At 32.0% G+C, this 14,770-nt stretch overlaps 1 protein-coding gene across 18 annotated transcripts in view; it reads right to left on the reverse strand.

Annotated features, from left to right (window-relative positions):
- The window catches only part of MYT1L (myelin transcription factor 1 like), a 265,036-nt gene that overhangs the window by 12,437 nt on the left and 237,829 nt on the right, over window positions 1-14,770 (reverse strand). For all 18 annotated transcript variants that reach the window (XM_087916643.1, XM_087916631.1, XM_087916640.1 and 15 more), the window contains 2 exons: window positions 5,353-5,415; window positions 1,365-1,448 (listed from right to left, as the gene is read on the reverse strand). In XM_087916643.1, the coding sequence (XP_087772769.1) occupies window positions 1,365-1,448; window positions 5,353-5,415 (147 nt within the window). The remainder of the gene's footprint in view (window positions 1-1,364; window positions 1,449-5,352; window positions 5,416-14,770) is intronic.

Below are 14,770 nucleotides of genomic sequence, written 5' to 3' on the forward strand. Positions count from 1 at the left end.
TGATGCAGGACAGAAATAAAGTATAAGAAAACTGAAAAAAAGTAGTAGGGTGACATTCCCTATTAAATATGGGATGGTGGGACAACATTGCTTAGGGACTGAAAAAAGACACGAGAAGAGACATAACTAATAAGGCATTACATTTATTTATACAATTAAAAAGAAGCTTATGTAGCACAATAAATTACTTATTGAGAGAGAAGGACTAATTGAACTGAGAAATTGTACATATTGTACATATTTAAATTTTTGTAGATGCCTATCTCAAATTTAATTTCTATGTTGAAATAAGATTAAAAAAATGAAAGATATAGAACAAAAATTTGACTGAATTCAAGGGAACATAGGAACAGATGAAGAATTCTAAAAAAGCATATCTGAACTACAGTGAAATTGGATAGCAATGGCTGTGAAGATATATACACATTTATTTTCCTTTTGGCCCTCCAAACAGTTCAGCTGGATAACTCATCATCAAATGCACTGATTTGAAGATAGAATGTTGAACTCAATCATCAAGGTCTATTTTACTGTACACCCCCCGCTTTTCCTCCTGTGTGTGCACATGATATTCTGCTTTTTCCAGGAGGACTTCTTGAACTTAAAATTGGAGTTCATGTGATGTTCTTTAGAATAATTTGTATAAAGTAGTAAGATGTCTTGTTCCTGGTAAGTAAAAAGTTACCCCATGAATGAGAAGCCAAATGTTATTCGGCATCACATTCCGGATTCAGAATGAATCAAAGCATTGCCCTAATAATTAGCACTGCTCTGAAAATTACAGTATCGATATAATTGTAATTTTCAGTATTCTGTCACCTAAAGACTACTAAAAAACAAAACAAGAAACATCATCCTATTTTCAATATTTTTCTTTCCCACTGTATTTTAATAGTTCTTTTGTAATTGCTACTTTATAAAAATCCTTCCTGGACAAATAAAAATGGTATGTGTGTGTGGTGATGGGGATGTCAACAAATGATATTCAAACAGTTGTACATAAAAAGAAAATGGCTTTGATCCAACATAATTTCTTGCTGTTGCCTATGACAAGAGAAAACTTTCTTCATATTACGTCTCATGACCAGGCATGAAAAATATGTGAATACATTGTGTTAATGGATAATATTCCAGCATGTTACACTTCTTTACCAAAACAAGTTTCTTCTAGCTTATACTGGGAACTCTCTTGTTTATTATTTGGTAGAATTATATGATAAGAAATTGAACAAGATAATCCTAATTATATAGATACATAAGCTTAAAAATGATCAAAATTTATACACATGGGAGAGCATTATCATTCAACTATAAGAAGAAAATCGACATAATTGATTAAATCATATATAGCAATCCATACTTACCTAATTGGCTCTTGATCTTCCTTGTCTTCTTTACTTTGTACTATTCTAATCCCACTTTTCTTTGCTCGTGGACAACCAGAAAGGCTGAATAAAGAAAACCAATGAAATTATTTATTTCTAAACATAATGAACTAATCTAAAAAAATGCATATTGAATAAAAATGATATGCAGGCTAAGTTCTTTCTACCTTTGATTTCATTTTTTTTACTGATTTTAAATGAAAGAACAATGGCAAGAATTAACCACAAGAGGGAACTCATCTTTCATTAGATGTGAATATAGGCTCAGGTTTAAGAGTAATAAGAAAAGAATATCTATTTTAATGAAATCTCAAGTGAGACCAATGCTGATTTTCAGAGAACTCTGCATCACGAAAATCAGAAAGTTATATACAGTTTGCAATTAGTATAATTGAATCATACTTTTCTAGGGTTGTGAAGTATTCTTCCTTTGCCAACCATTTCTAAACCACAAAGTAAAAACAAAACAAAACACTGTAAATGTATTAATTTTTCATTAATGCCAACCTTTATCCTAATATAAGAAATTTACTTGTAAGTCAATATTCATCACTACTATAAATTCAAAATATATTCCTAGTACTTGTTTTTTTACATTGAAGTTAAATTGAGCTTCTCATACAAAGAAAGCTGTGTCATCTATATCAAACTCTTCCATATGAAGGAATGGAAGGATTTCATAGCAATCCAAATAAACCCTTTCAACATGACACTTCACCCAATTTCTGCATGTTGACTATGCCTGAGCAACTCCATTGAGTCTGTGGGTATAATCCAGTTCGAAGCAAAATGCAGATTCTCATAGTCCATAAGCATATAAACGTCTTACAAGCACAGTCAATGTATTTTGTGGAGAATTTAGTGGAGACAGCAAGTATAATTTAAGTAGTCCTCCATATATGACTTAATATAAAAAGCCTACTGTTTATAAAATAAGTAAATAAATTAGAAAGGTACCACCACATGAAATGAACCAGAAATTAACTGGGCAAAACAGCATCTGGGTTAAGCTCTTCCATGTCTAGGAATGCAAATCCTTTTATGTGAAATCTGCACAATATTAGTTATTCCACTCTAGTCAGAAAATGATGTTGAATGGAGATAAATACATTTCATTTTAATTCTTATCTGACTCAAAAACACTGTTTTTATTTCATGATAGCCCTGTGATACATAAAAATTAGCTAATGAGACTTAGCTAATGAGAGGTTCTTGATTTTAAACAAAATAAAGAATCAAAATTCCTAAAGGCCTGAGTCACAATATGGAATGATTGTTTGCACCTCCTAATCACTAATGAGTGTTTAGTAAATAATGCTTATAAATGGTATAAATATGGCAGGTCTATACATTCATATTTGGCTCCTTCAAACAAATGTAGTCGGGAAACTCTACAGCAAGCCAGATATATCTAATGAAGTTTAATGAAATCTTTGGAATGCAAGCATATCTTTAGTCCTCTGTTTTTTTTTTAAATAGCAAGAATATAAGAATATAAGAACAGATCATTGTTTCCTGTACTGGCCAACCTGAAGTTCTGGGGTGCTCATAAGCAAAAGAGGAATATATAACTTATTCCTGCCATTGTCTTCCTAGAGATAAAATTAACTCCCAAGAATTATAGACTTGATAGATCTGTTTTCAATGGAATTATCCAATCTCCTTTTAAAGAATCCAAGTTAGTGACTATTATTTTACCTTATGAATTTCACAGGTAAATTATACAGTGCATGAATAAAAAACATTTTTTCTGTTCTTTGAATACAGATTAACAGAGTTGGAAGGGACCTTGTAGGTCATCTAGTCCAACCCTCCCGGCCAAGCAGGTCACCCTACACCATTTCTGATAAATTGGCAGTCCAATCTCTTCTTGAAAGTCTCAAGTGATGATGCTCTCACAACTTCCGAGAGCAAGTTGTTCCATTGGTTGATTGTTCTCACTATCAGAAAGTTTCTCCTTATTTCCAGGTTAAATCTCTCCTTGTTCAGCTTCCATCCATTATTCCTTGTCTGGCCTTCGGGTGCTTTAGAAAATAGCTTGACCTCTTCCTCTCTGTGGCAGGCCCTCAAATATTGGAAGACTGCTATCATGTCTCTCCTGGTCCTTTTCTTTACTAGACTAGCCAAGCCCAGTTCCTGTAACCTTCATATGTTTTAGTCTCCAGTCCCCTAATCATCCTGGTTGCTCTTCTCTGCACTTTTTCTAGAGTCTCAGCATCTTTTTAGTTAACTTCTTCCCAGTTAACTTAATCAGATGGCTGAATTTCCTCGTGTTTTAAGGAATTACAAAACCTTTTCCTGTTCTGTCTCTCTGTGTCCTTGATTATGTCTATTCTTTGCTGCCTTTTTAATAAGCTATAGTCCCAAATGTACTACAGATAGTCCTCAACTTACAACAGTTTGTTTAGTGATCATTCAAAGTTACAACGGTACTGAAAAATATGACTTATGTCCCTTTTTTCATAGTGATGACCTTTGGAACATCTGCATGATCATGTGATCAAAATTTAGATGCTTGGGATCTGGTTCATATTTATGAGCTTTGTTGTGTCCCAGGATCATGTGATCACTTTTTGAGACCTTCTGACAAGCAAAGTCAATGGGGAAGACAGATTCACTTAACAATGAGGTTACTAACTTATCAACTGCAGTGATTCACTTAAGAACTGTGGTAAGAAAAGTCGTATAATTGGGCAAAACTCACTTAATAAATGTCTCACTTAACAACAGAAAATTTGGACTCTGTGATTCTAAGTCAAGGACTATCTGTAGAATTTTGTCATAAAGCAAGTGTTTTAGACCCCTGATTCTTATGTTTTCCTTCTGTACTTTTCAAATGTAGCAACCAGAATTTACATGGTATTCTACATGCATATGCAACATATATTTGTATAACAGCATTACAAGGTTTTGCAGTTTCATTTCCAATCTTAATTATCCTTAGTACTGAATTTGTCTTTTACCAATGAATGAATATCTTTTTCTGATTTTTCACTATAACCCTAACATTTTTCCCCAGATCCTCTCCCTAACTCTATCATATCTCCTGGGGCAGGGTGGGGAGGTTCCAATCTGTATCACTTTGTACATATTTTATTGAACTACATTTTCATTTACTTGACCATTCACCTAGTATTAAGGAGATTCTTCTGAAGCTCTTCATGATGATGTTTGGTGTCCCTTGCCCCAATTAATTTAATATTATCTGCAAATTTAGGCAGCTTATTCTTTGAAGCTAAATCAGAAAAAAATGTAGAAAATAAAAGATACTGGTCCCAACACTAATTCTTAAGAAGTTCTTATTTTCGCCACTTAGAAAACTGCCCACATATTCCTATTCTCTCTTTGTTTTTTAATAATTAGCAACCTGGTTTTTGGAAAAAACTAGATTTAATATATATAGTCCCTCAATTGACTTTTAATCTATTTTCACCTATACATTTCCATATGGGTATTTGTATGAAATATGACTTCTATATACTATATACTTGGTACTCTATAAAATAGGCAGCAGATTATCTACTGATATGTAACGATGGTGGAAACATTTACCTTATCATCTATTTCTGATTCAAGCATTTTAGAATCTATGCTGCATTTTAATTGGTTGTTGATTTTTTTTCCTGTGATGTGGGAATATGTAACATTTAAGAACCTATTACACTGACATCTTAATTTCTTTAGCTAGTAAAATTTGCTAAGTAAGTAAATTATTTGTGATTTTGCTTCAGTACTATCGTATTAGACTTTAATTGTTTATAATATAATTAATTGTTTGGAACTGAATCCTGAATTGTTTTGGAGATTTAATCATTGTTATGATGACCTTAATTGCTATTTTGTATCTGCTATGAATTTATATTAAGTACAGCAACTATAGGAAAATGATCTTATGACTTGACATCACTTGCTGTTAGTGTCTTTATCTTGGAAACTGCTATCACAAAGAATTTCACTTTGTACATACCTTCGATGTGAAGCATAATTCCCCGTAATGTGTCCCGAGCCATCACAACCAGGAGTTGGACACCTAAAATAAAGCAGTAACAATACTTCTATATTAAGTGAAAAAGTAGCTGTACAAAAATAAAAATCTTGTATATCAAATATTTATTATTTAATCTTAATATTGCAAATCTTTGTTTACTAGCTGGAGAAAATTATTAATTTAAATGGAAAAAGTTTCATTTTAGATCGATCATCCATTATTGACTATATTTAAATACCCACTAGGAGCATATTCTCAGTGGGCCTATCTCGCATTTGCCACAGTTGCTATTTTCCATTGGCTTGTGTCTTCTTCTGTGCTAAGCCCTGATGCTACAGTATTGTTGCCTTCTCAGCTCAAACCTCTGAAACTACAAGAAACATTCCACAAAATGTTATAGTAGCACACAAATATATTAATAATTGGATATGGTATCATGTAGATCATGGGTGTCAAACTCCATTGTGTCACAAGCTGGACCATGATGTATTGCAACATTTTTTTGCCTTTATGGAGCTGGAGTGGGCGTGGCCTGCACATGATGTATCCAGCCTGCAGACCACCTTTTTGACAGGCCTATAAATGTAGGTGATTACTTCAAAATAATGAATGCTATAAATTAAATGGGATAATTAATTTTAACCACAGGAAATATTTTAATAAATTGAAAGTAATATTAATGAAATAAAGTGTATCTAGAATACAGATACTGCCCTCTTGTGACAAAAGCCAAAACTTGAATTTAGAGTCTACAGGACTTAAAAATTACAGTTTATATCTCAGTTTGTCATATATTTTTATAGTGTTGAAAATATCTAGAAATTAACCCATTGTATAGTATCTCACTCTAATCTAGAGTTTTACAACCAAGGATAAAACTAAAATCTAAGCATATTAAGACAGTTCAAACGTACTCATCTAGCACGTTTAGAAAATCATATTTTTATCCTCTACTGGACAAACCACAAAACTTCAGAGTTCAAAAGTTGAAGTCTATTCAGCTGAACTTTCAGCAAAACCAATATATGGTCTCATATACATATTCACACATGATAGACTTTCAAACTCTGATACTTATACTGTCTCATGTTTAAAAAATCTTAAATGATTAATACCCTTTTGCCAAAGAATACACATTACTTTCTGTAGAATGGAAGTAAAAGAAAGTATCCTACATTCTATTCATATAGTAGCATGACATTACAAGATGATGCATTGCCAGTTGGGCTTAGAACAAAATAAATTAGAATATAAATTCTCTATAGTCATTTCTCTTTCACTGTAAGTTTCATTGTATATAATGCAATGTATATGAATTTTCACACACTCTGATAGAGATTCTTCTTACTTCGGAAGAAAACCGTGTAGGCTGAACTAGAGTTAGGTTGTCATGGTGATACCATTTCTCTGCCTACTGCTTAACTCACTATTTTCCTATCTCCAATGCTATATTACTTAAATTTGATTACTATGCATTTTCAGTTTTTTAAATAATAAAAATAAAAGCTCCATAAGATTGTGATTTATTCTCCAATTAAGCCAATCTTTTGTACCATTTAAATTAAGTCACACATTTCTAAATCTAAGACAAAGTTCAATTTTTGGAAAATTCTCAAACTTTCAAGTCAATGCCCTAAAACATTGGGATGGCAATAGACCTCTTTTGTGTGACATAATGTTTAGATTTTCAAGCCATATACAATGATCTTAAGTTTTAAAGATCTGAACCATCCATTTAATAACAAACAGCTTTCTATTAAACTGGCAAGTTGAAAAGTTCTTCATGGACTTAAAGAGCAAATTTTTTATTAAATGGGAAAAAGCCACTTACTTTATAGCAATCACTTTACTTAATAATAATTACTTACTCAACAAACTATTACTAAAATATGTACTGACTTAGTACAATGTATAAAGATGATTACTATAGAGAAAACAAAGGTACTTTTATAAAGATAAAAAAGTAAAAGATATATTCAGCAATGATTTTGATTTGCTAGTTACATGGGAATAACATGGAGCCTCATAATATACAGACAAGTAAAAACATTTTAAAATCCAGTTTTTGTTCCAATAGCTTTTTATGTATTTTTCCTCCAAATATTCCAGTTTAGAATGTACCAAAAATAGGAACCAAATTAGAAAATAAAATGGTTTTGATAATTTTAAGTGTTTCAATGATGTAATATCATTTTTAAAAATTCTTGAAATAGAATAAATTATTTATATAGATATAACCAAAATATTACAGCAAGGTGTTTCTAGAGTGATAAATGTAAATATAAATACAGAAAAAAGCAACCCAAGAATAGTCGTACTCTATAGTAACTGCAATAGATATTAAGAAATAAGATAAGCTCAGTTTCCTTTGGTTGTTTTGATTAGATTTATTATTTGCCCAGAAACTCTGCATTGGAAAGACATTCATTCTTTACTATTTGTGCCTTGCAACTCTTTCTCACAAAAGGGCAAAAGTTCCTTTCATAGTTCCTTCTGGCCAAAATGTTTAAAACTTAAAAAAAAAATACATTATTGCAAGCTCTAAAAATAGGCACATTACAATGAAAAAATAAACAACTTCTTCTCACAATATTCTTTCCTGAAACCCAGCTGTATGTGTTATGTAGTCCCAACCACTTGGGGCCTTTATTCTCTCATCTTCATTAAGAGACTAATAAATATAAATTTAAATATAAATATGTAAACTAGATTCTCACCATAAAGTTTGAAATATTGTCATTCTAGCAATTACAATATGTTCACTCTTTAATTAAGTTTTACTGTATTAATCTATTTTTCTATTATTGTTGCCTTTTAAATCAGTTCTCTTACCTTCTAAAATCATAGCAAATAAAAAAAGTGAAATTTAGAACACAGATTAAAAAAACAGAAAAATTACATGATTCGTTAATGGAAAATTTAAACTGTGAATTTAAAATAAACTTTAACTATACAAGGATGCCTTCTAAAATAGATGATTTATGCTCAGTAACCTTCCCTTCAGCTCTGAATTAAGCAGAAAGTAGCTAAAGGCAGAGACACTTTCCATATATAATCCAAAATAGTCAAGCCTATCTCTTCTTCTCTCTCCATTGGTCATTATGGTCTGAATAGCTGAATCCATCTTGTTCTTTCAGTATCTAATACATACATTGTAGTCATACCTAGGTTTAAAATTAGGATAAACCATTCTTTATGGTAAGAGACAATTAAATGACTTAAGCTTCCAAAACAGTAAAGAAATAGTGTTATGAAATACATTTGACTAAAGTCAGGTTTAGTTCATGTCCCAATGTGACACAATCATGTCAATCAACACTTATATGTATAAATATACATGAAGTACTGATGCATTTTCAATAAAGGATAGTTTTACTATCCTTTATTAAATGACAATTAAATGACTTAAGCTTCCAAAACAGTAAAGAAATAGTGTTATGAAATACATTTGACTAAAGTCAGGTTTAGTTCATGTCCCAATGTGACACAATCATGTCAATCAACACTTTGTACAGTGGTTTGCATACACCCACATACACGCATAACTATGCAGATAAAGGTTGTATGACTCAAGTATAAGTCACATCCAGTGTCATAGTTCTGAATTCCCAGTTAAATTCTTGTACAGACTTGGAAAGACAAGATAGCTGGTTTTTGTAGCATTCCTTCATTTAAATAGACTATATTTTTATTCATTATCTGTTGGGAAATATAAATATACATGAAGTACTGATGCATTTTCAATAAAGGATAGTTTTACTGATTACACATATGATCTGTATTCCCACATTCACTTGAAATATTATAACATATTAGGTCAGGCTAGTTGTCCATCTGACTCATTACTGCCTACAAGTGCAGGCAGAGCATTCAGTCTTTCCCATACATGTTACTTGATAGTTTTCTAATTGAAGTAACTGTAAATGAATTTGGGGACCTTTTACATGCAAATTATCTGCTCTGCTAATGTACTATTGCCCACATTGTCCTTATTTATGTCACATTATATGACTACAGTCTTCTTCATTATATGGTTCTGTCATGCGGGGAATTCCAAATATTGATTTTAGAAGCTTTTCAAAGCCCATTAAAAATGAGAATTCTCTATGTTTTATTCAGTGTTAATGGGATATCCTGAAGAGGGTAATTCCAAATCACATGGAAAATCAACTGTTTCTACTGGAAAATACTGCAGCTTGATTGTAGTCCTGCTTTTGACAAAAATATACAGTAGCTGAAAACCCTCATCTAAGGGTTTATGATGAGATTACTTGAATTCAAGTCACAGTGAATTGGTTTGTTAAGCCTTGATGGATGTGTTTAACACATCACTTTAAGCCAAATCATAGCACATTATGGTTTAGCATGGTATGTGAATAAAGTATAAATAAGTAAGAATTTGTCAATTTTCTATGTTTTGGTCTACTAATTTTTCCTAATGTTGGAAATTACTTCATAGCGTACATATTGTTAGCTACTTGGACTAATACACAATGCTTTGGGTAGAAATTTACTTTAGTCCCTCTCTATTGCTGTGAGCTAATGAAGATGAGAAGATCTTAAATAGTGTAAGATAAACTAATTGAGCCCATTTCCCTATCAGTGACATGTAACATAAGCTATCCCTATAGATGCAGAAAAAGAGGGCAATGCAAAACTGAGTTTCCATAATGGATTAGAAAAGAATAAGTTACATATGTTGCAACATTTTTATATTGTTATTATTTATTAAACAAATTTATATAACCATTCAACTCACACATAAAGAATAAAGAGAATAAACATTTTTAGCTGCAGGGATACTTCAACATCAGGACTTCAGAAGATTAAGAAAGAAGGGTTGTATCCTCTCCAGCTAGTCTTGGCTACACTAAAGCATGCTCTGCAGAAAGAAGAAAAGTTCTACTGGTAGTTTAATAGTATAACTCTGGCGTCTTCTTTCTTCCATTTTAGAAATTACAGAGATGAGAATTGTTCTATCAATGCCTGTTCAACATGATAGTGGCCTTTTTAGAATCAAAAAACACAATACAAAAAATCTGCAACAAAAATATAAATTAAAAAAATGCAAGGCATAGTATACTATAAGCTTAAGGTATCTTAAACATACTCAATGTACAGGTAGTCCTTGATTTATGACTGCACTTGGAACTAGATTTCTGGACGCAAATAGCTACTATCTTAAGTTGAGGCACCCATACGATTAGACCCAATTTCACCTTTTTTTGCAGTGATTATTAAGTGATGGTTAAGCAAATGCCATGAATGTAATCGTGACCTCATTCTTTGGAATCAGCTATTTCACTGGAACCCAGTAAAAAAGTGCTTCAAACCAGCAAGAAACATTGCAAAATATATTTATATAACTACAGCAGGGGACTTCAAACTTGACAGCTTTAAGACTTGTGGACTTCAATTCCCAGAATTCCTCCTCCAGTCATGTTAGCTCAGGAATTCTGGGAGTTGAAGTCCACAAGTCTTAAATTTGCCAGGTTTGAAGACCCTTGAACTACAGGATGCTACAACAAGTTGGAAAGGTGAACCAGGGGAAGGGTGGCACAATATTTTACTATGGCCAGAAGTGTTTTATGGGCTATAAAGCACTCATTCCATGCCTGCCATAATTTCAAATGGTTGTTAGGTGACCAATTGTTGGTCAAGGATAATAAGAAATTGAAATGTTTAAGAAAATATGAGCCATTTTATATGAAAACACTTTACTTTGCATGCAATTATATTTTCTGTATGGATTTTGCTTACAAGGTTTTAAGAAACAGAAGTCATAACATATGAGGGATCATTACTCTAAAGAAAAGTCTTCTAAAAAGACAAACTGTACATATTATATTTTAATAAATATACCACTAATGTTATAAATGTAGAGAACTATACATAAAACTATTAGAATTAAAAAAAAATCCACAATAGTTGAGTGTATTTATTTAGCTCCATAACAACTATCTACCAGTAGTCTTCACATTAATCCTATTAATTTAATAGGTCTAATGTTTAATTTTTGTGAAAATAATAGGACTAGGCCTTGCTATCTTAATTTATATCTACTGTATTTTTCTCTATGCTAGCAAGAAGTTTATATAATCTCAAGGGTTAGATTTAGCAAATGCTTCCCAATTTTCGCCCAACAATTAGAACTTTGTGAAACCTTACCATTTGGCTGAAAGACAGTGACTGACAGTGAGTTATATAATCAGCTTCCATAGCATGGGTAGACTTGAATATGGCTTTCCTTATTTCAGAGCCCAAATTAAAAACATTTTAAAATTTGAAAGAATTTTCAAAATAAAGTCCAGTGGTCATCCAAAGACACATAACAGTGCAATAGTATCTTGTAGCTCTTTTGAATTCTACTGTATAGGGCAGTGTTGGTGCAGTGTTGAGGTTTTTTGCTTCAATGTATGGAGTGTGAAGTATGTGTTTTTGTGTTTATTTTCATGGTCATGATGTGCACTGAAGATGGTGTTTGATTACGTTTTACCAAGGTGCAATGACAATAAAGTAAACTAAAAAAATATCTCATGCTTAATGGTGTGGAATTCTGGATACAAAGGGCAAAATATAATTCAGAATATTTGTGGGTACACATAGAAACACTTTAAACCATAATTATGCGACAGATGTGGTCAGCAGTCCCACAAGCATAGGTAAAGGTGCAGCTGCATGGCCATCATTTGCCTTTGAAATCTCATTGGCAAAAGATTGAGGACTCAGTCTCTGGGCGAAAAAGCTTATGTCAACCCAAATGTGGATTCTCCAATCGACGTGCTGGAAAAACTATATTTAAATGTCAAGATCATTCTTTGTACATAGGGTACAGGAAGTTTTTCATCAATAGGGAATGTTGTTATGAAGCGTAGAATTTTTGCAGGCTGTCTGTTTTCAATAAATGACTCAGAATAGATCCTTTTGGAAAAGAAGGCTGGAATTCAGGGCAGATTTTTCTCCTTGATATAATCGTTTGGTGCCTAGTACAGGTACTTTTTAAACAATTCTACAACTAATGAGGGCTTTTATAGCTGTTTCATCCCAAACTTTTTATTAAATGTAAATGATAATAAAATAAAATAGGAGAAGCAGCTGTGCTATGTGAATGAAAGGATTTCCCCCGCAGTTTCCTCTGCAGATTTTGAGATATTTTCCCAAAGAAATAATAGAGATTTCTGCTAGACATCATACTGTTTATGACTGAAAATATTGTTTATCATATTTTAATTAATTCAAATTTGTACATTTGACCTAGGATGAACTATTATTTAACTGATCTTAAAATCAGTCAATGCCACTGGCTCTAAGACTATACAATTAAATTAGAAAGATTATCATGATGGTACATTTTATTCAGGATAATTCCGAGAGTGAGGAATAGGTAATTAATAAAATAAACAGACTATGGAAGTTGTCAGTCTTTCTATTATGCTAAAGAAAGATCTGAATAATCAAATATTTTGTGCTCAAAGTGCTTTTACAAGTTGTTAACAACAACAAAATAGAAATCACATATACAGATATTCCACTGGAACTATCAAATAGTATATGTATAGTATGCAATATATAAATTCTACAAAAAGAAAGTAGGTCATAATGTGCAAAATAGAAATAGGAGACTTCCAAAGCATTTGTACTAATTAGAACCTACTTCACAATAATTATGCTTGTATTTGAGACTGCTTTTGTAATATCTGTAATATATTTTTCATCCTAGATCCTACACGTTTTATAATTCAAGAAATACATAAAATATATATAAAAAAGTATGCTTTTGAATCTATATATCAGGTTCAGATACTGAAATTTAATCTTGATGACAGTAATGTTCTTTCAAAGACAGCAAGCTTAACTGCAAATAACTGAAGCGAGATTAAAACTACCAAGTAACTCAGTCAAGAACTTATATACTTAGAAACACATCAAAATTGCCTTTGAAACTTTCAAAACTTCCAAGTTTTGTATGCGAATACAAACATGAAAATTACGGTTGGGGGGAAGAATCTCATTCCAAAGAGCAGGCACCATAACAGAGAAGATTTCCTGGATCCTCACAGATTCCTTTTATCCTAGGGTCTTGGAAAGCAATCACCCTACTGGCAGAAATCTTTTAGGCAATGCCTCAAATAACTTGCCTTTATTGGGAAAGGTAAGAGCAAAAAGAAAAAAAAATCCATATGTTCACTTGGAAATAGAAAAACAATATTCTCCACATTGTTTTTGTGGTAAGTTCTATTTTTTTTAAAAAAAGCTCAATTACTTCCACCCAGTTTTTATAAATTAATAGGAATGCATCACCTTTGTATGTTAAAGAAAGAAAGAAAGTTAGTTGAAGGAAGCAAAAATAGACAAAATATATTTTGCTATTATAAGCAAGTACTACATGTGGGACGAGCAAGAGAATTTTAAAAAGGATTAAAAAATATTCTTGTTTCTGCTTCAACTAGCACTTCCAAAAATGGCTTATTTTGACTCTTGGATATCTATAAACCTAAAACCTCTCTTAATGTTTCTGGCAAACTGATGGATGTTCCATGAAAAATAACCAATGTTAAGCTTTCTATTTTTAAAGTATTTCTGGAGTTACCATCATTTTCAAAAATAAGCTGTCATTCTGTGAATCTCCTAGAAATAAACAACCCAAATCTATTATGAATAGGAGTCATATCAAAATTATTTTATATTTTTATATTTTTCATTGTAAGTATAAAGCACAGTTCAGGGATAGCAAAATATTCTCATTTACTATATGATTTTCCCACAATATTCTCTAAAGAACAAGACTATACTGAATATTGAAGTAATTAACTCTAAAATCTTCATTAGAAATTTTTCTCCTGCTTATTTATATTGTTATAGGAAATGCAAATAAAATTTCTGGTAGAGTTGCATTCTATTCTTTCTGTTTAATATTCTTGATTGTAGTGACTATTCTGATTAGAAATGTCATAATCCTGTTGAGTCATCTGACTAAGCAACTTGATGATTTATGAGTATGAAAGATCCAGTATTTGCCCTTGTATTTAGCCCTTGCACATATAGGAAATATAAGCAAATAGCAGCGGGAAAGGTAAATGGAGTTCCACTTGGGATTATGGGCTTTCTGGGTGACATTATGGCTACCTATATTTCCTTCTGTGTTGGTTTTCTGAGGTAGGAGAGGCAATATGAGAATTCTCAAAAAGTCATGAAGAAGTAAAAATGAGATAAGAGAAATGAAGGAAGTGGCTTGAGATGCAGCAAGAATAAATCATTTGGCTCCACTTGGGGACAGGACGTCAATTTGCTGTTGATATAGAATGATGTGGAATGATTAGTATGGAGGTTCAGTGCTATGCAGTGCTATGCAAGCCAAGGCAATTTTTTTGAACCTTGCCTCAATTTCACAATTTGT

Source organism: Pseudonaja textilis, chromosome 1 (genome assembly GCF_049901715.1).
Source record: "Pseudonaja textilis isolate UNSWEBS1 chromosome 1, rPseTex1.2, whole genome shotgun sequence".
NCBI lineage: Eukaryota > Metazoa > Chordata > Lepidosauria > Squamata > Elapidae > Pseudonaja > Pseudonaja textilis.